Source organism: Armigeres subalbatus, chromosome 2 (assembly GCF_024139115.2).
Source record: "Armigeres subalbatus isolate Guangzhou_Male chromosome 2, GZ_Asu_2, whole genome shotgun sequence".
Taxonomy (NCBI): domain Eukaryota; kingdom Metazoa; phylum Arthropoda; class Insecta; order Diptera; family Culicidae; genus Armigeres; species Armigeres subalbatus.
In genome coordinates this window covers 178,436,863-178,452,173 of record NC_085140.1, presented here as the reverse complement: position 1 = coordinate 178,452,173, position 15,311 = coordinate 178,436,863, and the positions used below count along the sequence as shown (strand labels likewise).

Below are 15,311 nucleotides of genomic sequence, written 5' to 3'. Positions count from 1 at the left end.
AAGGTTTTATATGATGATTATAAGATTTGTTTTCTGGATGTAGGTATTTACAATTTCAATTCACGTTGCGATTTCCTCAGTAATTCACAGGAATTTCTTTAAACAATCCTCAAAAATAGCGTCGAGATTTAAACGAAAGATTTTCCGGGAGTTTGTCTGCAGAAAGTCACCCATCAATTTCTGCATGAATGAAAGCGATTTCCGCAGGAATTAATAAATAAATTTTCACATGTTGTCTCTGAAAATGTTTCATAGGTTTTTTTTACGAGTTTTCTTGAATTTATGACAATATTCCCGAACGAATCTCCGCCTAATTTCCCAGGGGAACTCTTTTGCAAGAATATTCGTAGGAGTTTTCCCAGATGCTCTCAGAAAAATTTCCTAGATAATTTCGGAACGACTTCTGCAAGAAGCTCCAAGGGCAGTTGGATGTCTGCAAAAAAATCCAGGATAATTTCCACAAAAATTCCCAAAGTACTCACCGTAGAAATTTTCGGAATGAATGTGTGCACGAATGATGAATTTCTGCAGGATTTTTCGCAGATATTCTTGAAGATTTTAGTTGAAATTCTAGTAAAAAACGACACAGGAATTATTGCAGGAAAATTACGAAAAAGGGGGTTATAAAAATGTAAATTGGCGGAATTTCCTGTATGAACTCCTAGACAAACTTGTCACAAGAATTGAAGAAGGACTTTCCGCACAACTTCCAGACAAATATTTGCTGGAGTTTGCGTTAATTATTCTACAAAATTCCCGAAGAAATTTCTGCTATTTTTTTTATTATTTGTTTCTTAAGGTGATTATAGAATGAAGCCAGAAATCCGCCATTTTGTAAACCACGTGCTTTTCCAATATTTTTTTCAAGAGCACGAGATGAAAGATGCATAACGTGTGTGGGGCTGAAATAATGGTAGATCGTTTGCTTAGTTATACTGAACAATCATAAATTGAGTTTCGGCGCTGTACGAAAATTATTACGCCAGATTTGGGCTTTTGGTAATGTATGTAGATAAACGTGTGGTGAATTTGAAATTCACCACGGGCTTCATTCTATAATCACCTTAATACAAATTTAAATAATTGAGATTATGTTAAATTAATTGTGGTAACCAAAATTAATATTTCACGTATATTTGAAAAGTCCGTTCTAGGTCGTGCGGATTTGGCGCGGAATTGATTTCATGTTGCGCGGAAATGGCGCGGATTTGATTTTAGTCGGCGCGGATTTAAGGACATAGTTGGAAGAGTACCACGATGGCAGTCAATATGGCACCGGACCTTCCCACACCTCCCGCACTCCTCTCCCACCAACTTTCGAATGCATCGAACAGCATCGAACAAAAGTTTAATATTCAAATTACTAACCTGTTCACAGCATATTTATTTACTTCCCGTGATAATGAACATGTCTCTTCAAAGAGTCCTATGTATTTCGGCTCGAATTATATCATAAATCAGCAGTTTCGTGCCAATTTAATAGCCGTTCGCGATTTGGTGGATTTATCACTGCACTTCACTTCTTCTCGAAGGGCATTGAAAAATTCAAATTTTCACTCACTTCTCCGCACATGAGCAGCCCAAAATGTTGATAGAATGCAAATTGAACATCACTTTTTGAAATCAGTCACTCGTTTGAACCGAAAACTTAATAGGGTTACCGGAGGTAATGTTAGCATAGGATAAAATGTTGGCTCATCACGCACATAAATCAATCATTTAGCAATGACATATCGTTTTGCTGGGAAATATTTATCATCGCCGCTTTAGAAAAGTGTATCGAGCACATTTTAGTTACACTACACTAGATTCCTGCACTTTTTCTGCTGATAAACGCAATAAACTTGCGTGGAAAATCACTTAGACGTGGTTTTTTAGCAGCCATGTTTGATCGACTTAAGCAGGCAGGCTGTTCAAGATTTTTTTTATTCTGCCCAATAAAGGCATTTTCTGAATGAACTTACCTATTTTCGCACATCAGATGAACGGATAACAATAACACTATGTTAGCTAACGTATTTATTTCACAATTTCCATTAGCATAGCGACACGATTAACCAAAACTTTTTTGGACAATGTTGGGGGCACCCGTTGCCGAATAGCGGCATGCGATTTTGATTCATAGCAGCAGGAGAAAATCGAAAATCAAAACATTCCTAACGATAACCCGACGAAAATAACTCGAATATATTGACATTTGCTCATATAATAATCCGATGATATAATGGGCCAGGATCACTTATTCTATTCGAAGAGCTTTAAAGATCGTTTCATGCGGATAGTTTTTAGTCTAATTATTTCATCATAATTCAGATAATTCGCTTGCAAAAAGTATTTGATCTGAAATATGGTATGGGAGAAGCGTTTTTGTTTTACTCGGGAAGTTGCAACACGTGAGAGTGTTGAGAGGATTCACAACAGCTGATCGATATGGAGAGGAGTGGTGTTAGACGCGCTTACTAAACTAAATCCATCAATGTATGCCGGGTCAAAAATAAGCATCAAATCATTGTAATTATGTATCTGGACGTAATAATATCAGAAAGGAGGCAGAGTTCTAGCTGTTCATGCAAAATAATAAGCAAGTAATTGTCTAAAAAAAAGTTTACAATTGAATTTCTCCGTTGGTGCGTTTTTCGCGGCATTCCCACCTAACGCATTGTTTACGTTTTGGGAACAAAAATCTCTCGAGAGCATCGCTCCACGAGAGCAGGTATTTTGATTTTCTGCTTTTGTTTGCATGCTGCCTTTGTTCAACGTAAGTAAAATTGCAACCAACCAAATAGCAACCCATCTTTATCTTTCGTATGTTCCGGTATGTTCGAAATCAGCAGCCGCTTATCCCAAGTGGGCTGAAAACAGCATCCACTAATAGAGCCAATATTGGGAAAATTAGCCAAAGTTTTATCCATTTCGCTTGACACTTTTGATGACTTAAATAAGAAATTGTGGGCAATTATCGTTGTTTTTCACTACCTGGTGCAACTACCAAAAGTAGGCAAGTCGCCTGATGGCATAATATTGGTTAGAGCTCCAATGTATGCTGATGTACAACAATAAATATGCTCAACCACAGCATAATATGCTAAGGTTTGAGCCATATACCCTATAAACTGCTATTTTTGCCCGAAAAAAAAAATGAATAAAAACTGATCGCGGAGCGAAAGTAAACAGCGGCACCGGCAGCAAACTGATGATCAGGGTGGATCAAAACATTATTTTGCCTGACAGTCGATTATGATTCATAATTTGGGTGTCATCCGATGGTTTGGGTTGGTTTGAATAGAGGCTTACATCGTGCAAAGGTCGTTTCAGTTTTGTATGACAGTTGATATGGCGAGGTTGAATTTTACATTATTCTGATTCTGACCATATGGCTGGATGAAATATTCAAGAGCTTTAACTCCGCTGAGTCGTTTTTTGAGCCACCCTACTAATGTTCTTTGTTTTTATAAATACGACACCAATACTACTACAGTATATGACAGTTTTTATTGTACCAATACTTTCAAAGCTTTGTTTTGGTGCTCAACCCACCTTCACCTTAACGCGGAAAATATTTCAGGATCTCCGTAACAACCCTGGGATTGTAATATTAGACAAGTAATACTGCTTTCACTGTGTTAAACATGGTGACATCAATATAAGGTTAATGCACTGCAACTCAGTTTAATCTTGTCAATTATTGAATTATAAATTGTTTTGTTTGTGCATATGATTTTATATTTTTGAGAAGTATTAAAACTGAAGATAATAATGAAGTGTTTGTCTTTATTATAGTTCATGTTGTTGTTTTAAATTTGTTGGCTCTTAATAACTTATTTGACAAATTTATATTTAAAGCCTAATTACGTCTACGTGCGCCGACAATTTATGTCAATTATGATTTCAACCGGTACAGTCTGCTGCTGATGATGATAACGATGATGTAAGAACCAACAATCGTTCGACGGTTTTGATGAAACCTATATGGTGACAGCCAGGAAACTTGTTTTGGCGTCATTTACCTACATACATCGTGAAGCAAAACTCATACTCCAAGTCTCACGTCAAGTTTTACGAACCACCAAATCTGACGGAGCAGCACGAAGGCGTTCGCTGGAATGCAAACTATGCGCATATAATTACAATGTTTTAAACTCCAACGATGGAGGTGTAACCAGCTCGATCGTCATCATCATCAGGGGATAATATGCATAGTGATCGCATCGTGGAATCGATTATGATTATGACCATAGTTGATATATTCATATGTGACAAGAATACTCCATGATCGTTATGTTGCACATTGATAAATCATAAATTTTACGAATAGCACGAATTCACACAACGCACAAGCTAACAATCTCTTGTTTCCTCTTACTTGCAGACACATCCCAAAAGCCAAAGCCACCACGATCGCCGAAACACCGGAACTGAAACGGATAGCGGAAAACACAAAGATTCAGTCGAATGTCAAATATCACGCAGACTTCGAGAAACTGAAAGGAAAAGTCACACAGGTAGGTGCATGCGGTCAAGGCTCGTAAGTAACTCAGTTTTGCGTCGATCGGATAGAAAGTGAAATGAATAATTATGATGTTATTTGCAGCATTTGTTTTATAGACGAATGGACATTAAACTTGCGTAAAAGAATTAACACGTCTCAGTGGGATTTGAAACCACAAGCAATACTGACAAAAAATGTTTTGTTCCATTGTTGTCGTAGAGTTTTTTTTTGTCTCTAAATGTTGACAACTCTATGTGCATATGCCTATGGAAGATTTTACTAGAAAAACTTTCCTTCGAAGGGATTCGAACCCACGACCCTTAGTTAGAGGTGTGCACCACTGCCCACCTCCGCCGCCAACAGTTTTTGACATTAAACCGCAGCCTATATTTTTACATCGGCTCGCAGCTAATTAAATCCTGATCAGCGGCGTGATATGAAATTTCTCACGTCGGTCCAAATTTCTTGCAGCTTACCTTATTCAATAGCATAATATTACAACGCTGAATCGAGAATTTTCTGTAGAAATTCCGAAAAATTTCCCGTGAATATTTCAAGAACGTAAAATTCCCTTGACAATTTCCAAACTTCTAAGCATTTTCCGCAGAAATTCCGGAAAATGTTCTGTGGATATTCCGAAAAAAAATTACGTTACAATTCTAATTAATTTTTTGTAGACATTCTTATGGATTTTTCGTAGAAACTCTGAACAATTTCCGGGGAAAATTCCAAAAGATTTATCCAAGGATATTCCGAAGAATTTCTCGAGAGAAATTTGGAAATTTGCTGCAGAGAATCGGAAGAATTTGCTGAGGAAATGCCGAAATATTTCTATAATAAATTACTGTTTATATTTACATTACAGAGTATGAACCTGAAATGTTTTTTTGTGAAACTTCCGAAGAATAGCGCATTGAAATGCCAAAAAAAAAACGATATTCTGATGAATTTCCGCGAATAAAACGAATGGTCGAGAAATTTGCCGAAGAAATTTTGCGGAATTTTCTAAGGAAATTTCGAGAAATTTCCCAGGAGAATCCTGAATAATTTTCCGAGGCAATTTTGAAGGATTTTTTCCAAGCAGTTCACAACATTTTTTTGGGAAATTTTCCAAGAATTTTTCACGAGAATACAAATAAATTTCCTTCGAGAATTTTCAAAACATGTCTTTGGGAATTCGAAGAATAATCCTCGGTGATATTTCACAAGAAAACTCCGATGAATTTCCAGAAGAAATTCAATGAATTTCTCCAAGGAAATTTGATTGGATTTCGTGGCGAAATTTTGAAGAATTTTCCATGAAAATTCAAAAAAACATCTGACATCGAATTTTCAAACTTTGTAATGGCCATGTAAGGCAATAAACACTAAAAAATAAGCAATTTTCAAGGTAATTGCTAATTGGTCGGGTATTTGTTAACCAAACATCTTTTTTATTCAAATTTTTAATTTATTAGGCTGGTTCACTACAAAACCAAGCTAAGCTCAACTAAGCCAAGAATCTCATTTATTAATTTGTTATTCTAGAATTTAAAAAACCCAGAATAATCCAGCCAGCGGTGATGTTGCCTTTCTCGTGTATTATAAAACAAAACATAAGAGTAACAAGAAAAGCACATAAGAGAGGTCAAAATTGCACTTTAGGGAGATAGATTCAGTTATTTTCATCAATTCACATTTATTTGCGTTTTTTTTTAATGCATTGCAGCAATTTAAAAAAAAAAAAATGTTCGGTTTTGAAATTTTGGGAAAAATGGGGAAAAAATCAATATTTTTCTAATAATTCCGGAACGCAATGACCGATTGGGCCATTTTTCAATAGCCATAAATTAGGAAGGATTAGGATCGGATAAGGCTAAGCTTAAAAAAGTGTTTCTCACATTTTTTGTACACTCACACACAAATACATACATACAGGCATCACTTCAATTCGTCGAGCTAAGTCGTTTGGTATATAACCCATAGTTCTCCGAGACTTCTATTAAAAGTATGGTTTTGGAGTGATGCTATAGCCTTTACGTATACTTAGTATATACGAGGAAAGTAAAAATCATAAGGGTTGTGAACAAGACACGACCGCAAGATATATGTTGGGGAACGTAGGACCATTTTTCCGATTGATGTTTCTGCCGTCGCCAAGGGATTGTGTTTTGTACTTTCGGAATGTCCACAGATTACGTAACGCTTAAAGGGGGAGGGGAGGAGGTTGAGCGAAGTGTGACCATCCATACAAAATTTTCAGGTGTTTCATACAAAAAGTGTGACTTAGGGGGGAGGGAGGCGTACTTTTTTGTACTTTTCTTTTCAGATCAACCTTATTTGGTTAAAATTGTGTTCTTGAAAAGATTTTTTTTTAAATGCGCATTTCCAATCACTAACAGCAGCAAATCCGAAATTAGAATCTTATGAAAAAATTTCACTTGAATGCTATTGACGCCAACATCAGCCACTCGATGATTTGAGGCTGAAATGCTAAAGATGTCATCCATGCGAATGATTTTTTGCAGCGTCTTCCTCCGACGCACGTTTGTGATTCTTCCACCGACGGCAACAATTGCGCGTTTCAATTGTTGATTTGATGTGAGTTTGCATGAAGAAGACGAAACAGAAAGATGATAGGGTAAAATGCCCAAAAGTACACCCCCTAGTAGCGAAATTTTGCTCTTCCTGGCATAAGGAGTGGAAATTTTCAAAATATTAATTTTGCGTGATATCTTTTTTTTTTAACTAATTTTATTTGCTAATTATCTAATACATGCATTCATCTCTTAGACTAGGTGTTCCGTGTTTACTTAACACTATCATCCTTATTTGCTATGTTACATTTTTAGTTATTATTAATACATTTCAATTGCCTCTGGCAGTTAGAATATTTCCTCTGGTTGAATTGAACCATGTTGGAATTACAATGTTTTCTACTTAAACTAAACTTAACCTAATTTATACTAAGGGTACAAGGAGCTAATCGTTGCAATAGAAGATTGCAACGATTTTTGTCTAAAATTGGAAATTATTTTTTTTTTTTTCCAAGTTCGTTTATTTGGTAGGCTCAGGCGTGTATAACACTTTACGGAGCCATGGTTCTTTGCGATATATACAATCAATATCATTTATTTTTTTAGTTAGTAAGAGAGGGTAGGAGCCAGCGTACTCGTGGTGACTCGAGGTTAGTTTACAATGTTTAAGGATGGACGGGGCTAAGGAGTTTGGATCAGGGAATTTCAGCTTCTCATCCGGGTATTTGGCGTCAGGGACGATGTGGCGTGTCGTCGTGCTCAAGGAATGGTTCAACTGGGAGCATCTTCCGGATGGCAAGAGCTATGGTGCTCTATGGAACAGAAAGCAGAGACTAAACACACAAAAAAAAACTTTGAAGAAAGAAAAAAAAAACAATATTAGATTTTGATATCAGAAGCACAAAGAAAACTATAAATGGCCTGCATATAGACCACATCACGATCTCCCAAAACACCTCGAGGAAATTATTTTGTTGGACATTTGTTGCAATGTCTCAATATTAGAAATTCTATGAAGTTCATTGGTACTATACCACGGAGGCAACTTCAGAATCATTTTCAGAATTTTATTTTGAATCCTCTGAAGTGCCTTCTTTCTGGTATTGCAGCAACTAGTCCATATTGGCACAGCATACAACATGGCAGGTCTAAAAATTTGTTTGTAAATCAAAAGTTTGTTCTTAAGACAAAGTTTTGATTTTCTGTTTATAAGTGGATATAGACACTTCATATATTTGTTACATTTGGCTTGAAGTCCTTCAATGTGATTTTTAAAAGTTAATTTTTGATCTAGCAGAAGTCCTAAATATTTAGCTTCGCTAGACCAATTAATTGGAACCCTATTGATAGTGACAATATGTCTGCTAGAAGGTTCCAAAAAAGAAGCTCTCGGGTTATGTAGGAAAATTATAAGCTGAGTTTTGGAAGCATTCGGGGAAATTTTTCATTTTTGCAAGTAAGTGGAGAAAATATTCAAACTTTTTTGCAATCTACTACAAATGACACGAAAGCTACGCCCTTTGGCTGGAGCGACCTGTGTCATCAGCAAACAAAGATTTTTGACACCCTGGTGGTAAATAAGGTAAGTCAGAAGTAAAAATGTTATACAAAATGGGCCCCAGTATGCTGCCTTGGGGGACACCAGCTCTTACAGGTAATCTATCAGATTTAGAATTCTGATAGTTTACCTGCAGTGAAAACGATCTGATAAATAATTTTGGATCAGTTTAATAATGTACAGAGGAAAATTAAAATTCATCAATTTTACAATCAAACCTTCATGCCAAACACTGTCAAATGCTTTCTCTATATCAAGAAGAGCAACTCCAGTCGAATATCCTTCAGATTTGTTGAGCCGAATTAAGCTTCGTAACTCTTAATAACTGATGAGTGGTTGAATGCCCATGGCGAAAACCAAATTGCTCATCAGCAAAAATAGAATTGTCATTAATATGAACCATCATTCTATTTAAAATAATCTTTTCAAACAGTTTGCTTATTGAAGAAAGCAAACTGATTGGGCGATAACTAGAAGCCTCAGCTGGATTTTTGTCCAGCTTCAAAATTGGAACAACTTTGGCGTTTTCCATTTATCTGGGAAGTATGCCAATTGAAAACATTTGTTAAATAAATTAACCAAAAAGGATAAAGAGCTCTCAGGAAGTTTTTTGATAAGTAAAGCCTGTCCACGTTAAATTTCGGACACCCATCATACAAAACGATTTTTAAAACATTTCACAAACCACCGAGAAGATCAATCTACATGACAGATGAATCTCTCCGCTTCACGTGATGCTTTCAGCATGTTTTCATTCTCGTCCAAATTGATAAAATGGCTAAAAATAAATTAGACATTGTCTAAGTGTCCGAAATTTAACGTGGACAGGCTTTATGTAGAAAATACCATAATCACCCGTGGCTTTCATATTTTTAAATTGTCTAGTAATAAATCTCACTTCATCCAAATTAGTTCCCAACGAAGGGTCAAAAACATTATCTTGGTTGAGAATGTCTTCGAAGCTTCGTGTAACCTCAATTGGACTAGTGAGACGTAGACTAAAATTATGGGCACTCTCGAACTGCTGAGCAAGTTTTTGTTAATAAAATTTTATTTCCCTCTTTAAGCGCTGGAATTGGCTTTTGAGGTTTTTTTAAGAATTTTCGTCAATTTCCAAAAGGGTTTCGAACTGGGATCCAACTGAGTCCCAGACATTATTCTCAAAGTTGGTATTTCTCAGAATAGCGAAACGTTTTTTAATTTCATTTTGCAAATCTCGCCAAATAACTTTCAACGCGGGATCGCGAGTTCTTTGGTATTGCCTTCGCCTCACATTTTTAAGACGGATCAGTAGCTGAAGATCGTCTTCAATAATAATGGAGTTGAATTTAATTTCACATTTAGGAATTGCAATGCCTCTGGCTTCGACAATTAAATTTGTCAAAGATACGAGCGCATTGTCAATATCACTTTTGGTATCCAAAGGAATATTAACATCAAAATTCCTATCGATATATGTTTTATATAAATCCCAATCAGCTCTATGATAATTAAAAGTAGAGCTGATTGGATTGTTATGAGCTTCTTGTGAGATTTCAAATGTCACAGGAAGGTGATCAGAGTCAAAGTCAGCATGAGTTACCAATTGGCCACACAGCTGACTTGAATCCGTTAAAACTAAATCAATTGTAGAAGGATTTCGACTGGAAGAAAAACAAGTAGGGCCATTGGGATATTGAATAGTATAATATCCCGCAGAACAATCTTCAAATAAAATTTTGCCGTTGGAATTGCTTTGAGCATTATTCCATGAACGGTGTTTGGCATTGAAGTCACCAATTACGAAGAATTTTGATTTGTTGCGAGTCAGAATTTGAAGATCAGCTTTCAACAAATTCTTTTGCTGCCCATTGCATTGAAAAGGCAAATAGGCTGCAATGAAGGAAAATTGACCAAAATTTGTTTCAACAGAAACTCCCAAGGTTTCAAAAACTTTGGTTTCAAACGAAGAAAATAATTTATGTTTGATACGTCTATTAATGACGATGGCGACCCCACCACAGGCGCTGTCAAGACGATCATTTCTGTAGATAAAATAATTTGGATCTCTTTTAATGGAGAGTCCTGGTTTTAAATACGTTTCAGTTATAATGGCAATATGCACATTATGAACTGAAAGGAAGTTGAATAATTCATCTTCCTTACCCTTTAGAGAGCGGGCATTCCAATTTAGAACTTTCACACAATTAATTAGATCCATTAAAACGGAGTCCGATAACAATTTTTTGTGTGTACTTTATACCAACCTGAACAGCTTCAGGAATGGTATTTGCTTTGAACATTGCATCAATCATGTGATGCAATTGTTCAGTTAAAAAATCAAAATCGGAAGCAGTCATGCTACCTGAATCAGCAACATGACCGTTATTTTCCGTTGGGACATGGGTATAAACCTCATTTTGAGAAGAGAAATTTTGTCTACCAGCAGCGATGTTTGCATACGTAGGAATAGGAATTTACTGAAGTGCTTGCTACCCGTTGACGATCGGCAAAATTTGTTTGTGAATTGTGGTGGGCATGAATTGCTCGACCGGTAACTGGTTTCTAAATTTGAGCGTTTGAAAATTTCTACCCGTCGAATCTGGGATCGATTGGAATTTCCGTCATCAATTTTGCACGGGAATTCAAAACTTTTGCGTGAAGGGCATTCCCAGAAATTGGATTTATGATTGCTCCCACAATTTGCACATTTAAATTTATTGGAATCTTCTCTCACAGGACATGCGTCCTTGGCGTGAGAAGTTCCACCACACATCATGCATTTAGCATCCATGCTGCAATGTTTGGTTACATGACCACATTATTGGCTCTTACAGCACTGAGTGGGGCTCTGAAAATTGACCCCAGGCGTGCGGAAATGTTCCCATGTTACATGAACATGACATAACACAGGCCTTTTCTAAACTTTTTCATATTATTTAGTTCACTTTTGTTAAAATGAACTAAATAAAATTCTGAGAAATGCCCTCTGGGAAGTACCAGAGTGGGATTTCTTTTCATCTTAATTACTTGGACTGGTGAAAATCCAAGTAATTGAGAAATTTCAATTTTAATCTCATCCAGTGATTTGTCATCACTGGGAGACCTTCAAGACGACTTTGAACAATCGCTCAGTTTTGTCGTCGTATGTGAAGAATTTATGGCGCTTCTCAGTTAAATACTGAAGAAGACGTTTGCGATCGTCGAAGGATCCCGGCAAAACGCGGCAGTCACCCTTCCTAGCAATCTGAAATGAAACCTTGATCCCCTGAAGGTTACTCAAAATCTCATTCCGGAAGCCAGAAAACTCGGCAACAGATACCACAATTGGCGGAATCCTTTGCTTTTTCGCTTGAATCGAATCACCTGGGCTAGAGGTATACAGTCCCTTCCCGATTTTGGCAACACGACCGGATTTTAAAGTTGCCAAATTGGGGATGTTGCCAAAAACGGGAAAAAAATTTCATACAAAATTTCAATTTTTTTTTGTTTGCATGATTGAAGCTAAATACGTAGAAAATGTACTAGAAAGTATGTGGAGTGTGTTTAAGTGATGCACGTGCATTATAATTGACATTTTTGCGATATTATTCATAACTCGGAGGTTGTAGTTCGAACAAAATTGAAACAAACTCAAGAATGGTAATCAAACGATAATGTATCTAACTAGCCAATTTCATAATACAAATTGAATAATGAATAATATTTGAAATTGAAAATAGCGTCGGCCACGTCCTTACATAAATTTGTGGTGATAAAAAAAAAGTTTCTATTGTAGGCAAACTTTCTTGTGGTCGGTGTGATTAAGAGTAAAGTTCTGTACAATTTTCGCTGACATTATGGGAAAAATAAACGCAAAGCATAAGACATTCCATTGTTTTAGAAAATGGTAACGTAAATCTGCATTCTCCAAATTGGTCAAGCCAAGTGTATCCAATATAGTGTGAGTATGGTTTAACTACACTCGACTACAGTTCACTTTCATTATTATGTGTACTTGGGCTCACTTGACCTCTGATAACGATACCAGCAGACAAATTCGGAGACGCAACGTGGCGGAAAAGCGTACGTACTTTGGACTCCAAAAAACAATCCGATCGAATAGAGTTCGCCGCCATACCAAACAGACTCCCTCATTAAACAGGTGGCGGTAGTCCTCCTTGGACACGAGTCCTGGACAATGCTTGTGGAGGACCAACCCGCACTTGGAGTAAAAATTGTTCTATACAACGATCCGACAGGCACAAGAAGGCGAGGTGTGCAGCGATCAAGGTGGATCGATCAGGTTGAAGAAGATTTACGGACACTCCGTAGACTGCGTGACTGGTAACGTACAGCAATGGATGGAGACGACTGTTATGTACCGCAAAGGTCACTCCGGCCTTAGGCTGAATAAGTAATAATAAAACCACATGTGACGCATCACTCGCCTATCGAAGCAGCTAGAATTACGCCAGCGATCTCATGGGAACTTCACAGGAGGTACTCCACTTCTGATACTTCGCCATCACAAACAGAACACTCGAGAGCAAGCATTAGAAGTGTGAGTGAGCATTGTGAGCATTGATCTATTGCAATCGTAGCATCCACAGCCAATGAGTGAACTGCCTCGCTCAGATGGATGCCAAACCATGAGTAGGAGCTATCGTTGCTGTGATAAACAATGAGCAACACCATCTAACAAGCCAAGCCGTGGTGAGGCATCCATGTAAGCTACGATTTTTGCATTCGTACCCCGCTTGCTCTAGTACAATTGAAGCCAAACAATCAAACCACATCATGCGTTCTGCTTTATTCGCTCTTTTTTCAAGGTGATAAGATAGTCGAGAGGAAGTATCAACGCCTCCCATTCAGTGTGCTAGAGTTCCAGACTCTAAGAGGTCTTCATTTTTAGAATGCTTGAATGGCTTCTTCTAATAACCCACCGTAACGACGCTCATTGTTGTGTTACTAAGCTTCACTCAATAGGCTTCCATTGGTGAGCGATGAAGATCATTAAACGGTGAATCATCGAACGTCCAATTTCAAAGCTCCTAGGAAGCTCATAACTTGCCCCGCGGCAGAACATCAAGTTGGCTTAGATTAACCCGATTTTTTCTCATGATCTGATTTTTTTCAATGTCTGCTCGAGAGCCTTACATGTTACCAAACTCTTACCATTACTGTTGAACTGTTGGCAAGCATGCTGGAATCAAAAGGCTCGTTATGCAATTGACACATCAGGAAACTGGAAAAGCCAACAGTGTTCTGATATTAATCGCTAGACAAATTTGCATCAATTTTAAACAATAAGACTCTTTGAAATAAATTGTTGCTTATTATCTGAACGGGAATGCAGCAGAAAGACGGATAAAATGACAGTTTCTCGGCTGATTTTCTGATATCAGCCGAGAAACTGTCATTTTATCATTTTATCCGTCTGGCGCATAATGAGCAAAACGACTTGATGGCTATAAAGCGCATTTAGAAAATCGAATGTGCTAATCACTAGCAATTAAACCTACTGGGGTTTGCTTGCTCCTGGATCACTCATGCAGTATCGGTTGCATTCGGTTGGCTTCGCTTAATAGGTGTTGTACTATGTACAACGGTGTGATCACTATGTACAACGTTGTACTATGTACAACGGTGACAAAATCAGTGAGAATGCCAAAAAATACGACAATCTACGGTGGGCTGGTTATATACGGGGAGGGTGAATAGGAACATGAAAAACGAGAATTAAAAAACAGAAAAGTTTAATAGAAATTGTTTGCAATGAGCGGTGATACGAGTGGTGATTCATTATTTCAGTGAAAGTGCCCACTATTCGTACAGAGCCCATAATACGCATATAAACCTTTAATGGTTAAACGGTAATGGTTTTGTTTATCCTATTACACATTAATAAAAAGGTTTTAGCTCTAAAAAGTAAGAAATTTTTTTTACGAGGTTGTTGCCAAAATCGGGAAGAAAATGTTGCCAAAAACGGGTGTTGCCAAAATCGGAGGTAGACAAAAACGGGTGTTGCCAAAATCGGGATGGGACTGTATTAGATTTGCTCAATTTCATCATTAATCAAATCGAACTGATTGCTCAGTTCGATTGGAGAAGAATTATTTCTGATATTAGAGTTAGAAGGAATATCTGAATTCTCCAGCTTCCTTCTATTTTTTCCGCGCTTTGGCAGGACGGTCTTGAAACCTTGTTTCTTTGAAGAAGTGGACAATTCAGAGACCCCCCCCTCCCCTTTTTTTTATTAATGCTCATGGCTGAGCGTGGAGACGTGACCTTCTAAGAGGTTTTTTCCCAGAACGGTGTCCCTGCAGGATTACCACCGCTTGTCGGAATTTTACTTCCGCAAACGGGTCCAACGTAAAACGAAGGCACGGGTCCTTGCAAAGATCGTAACGGGATCAGTGGGTACAAATAGCGCTAAGAAGCACCGTTGAAATTAAAATAGCTTCGGGTAGTATTAAAAACTTCCTTCCGCAAAGAGAGAAAGAACCGCACAGCACGAAAGCACGATGCGGTCTGAGGTGTGATATCTAATATCAAGCTCTGCATCTCCTCTTCACGATACATACATAAAACGCTCAAATACTCGACGTTATTCTTTGAAATCAACATTGTAAAGTCGGACTAAATTTACCCTATAGTAGACCCTCTGGGGATCCATAATAGGCAATTGGTTACCTATAGTCGACACTTCATTTGATTTTCATGTTTCGTTTTGGGACGTTCTTCTTCCCTATTATGGACCCCCCAAAATATTACTATAATGGACACT

The 15,311-nt window shown here is 37.4% G+C and overlaps 2 protein-coding genes across 8 annotated transcripts in view; one reads left to right on the top strand and one right to left on the bottom strand.

Annotated features, from left to right (window-relative positions):
* Positions 1-15,311, bottom strand: part of LOC134211297 (protein disabled) — a 313,162-nt gene that overhangs the window by 179,762 nt on the left and 118,089 nt on the right. The gene's annotated exons all lie outside the window — the stretch shown is intronic.
* LOC134211299 (LIM and SH3 domain protein Lasp) overlaps positions 1-15,311 on the top strand; it is a 185,629-nt gene that overhangs the window by 125,394 nt on the left and 44,924 nt on the right. For both annotated transcript variants that reach the window (XM_062688037.1, XM_062688036.1), the window contains exon 3: positions 4,370-4,502. In XM_062688037.1, the coding sequence (XP_062544021.1) occupies positions 4,370-4,502 (133 nt within the window). The remainder of the gene's footprint in view (positions 1-4,369; positions 4,503-15,311) is intronic.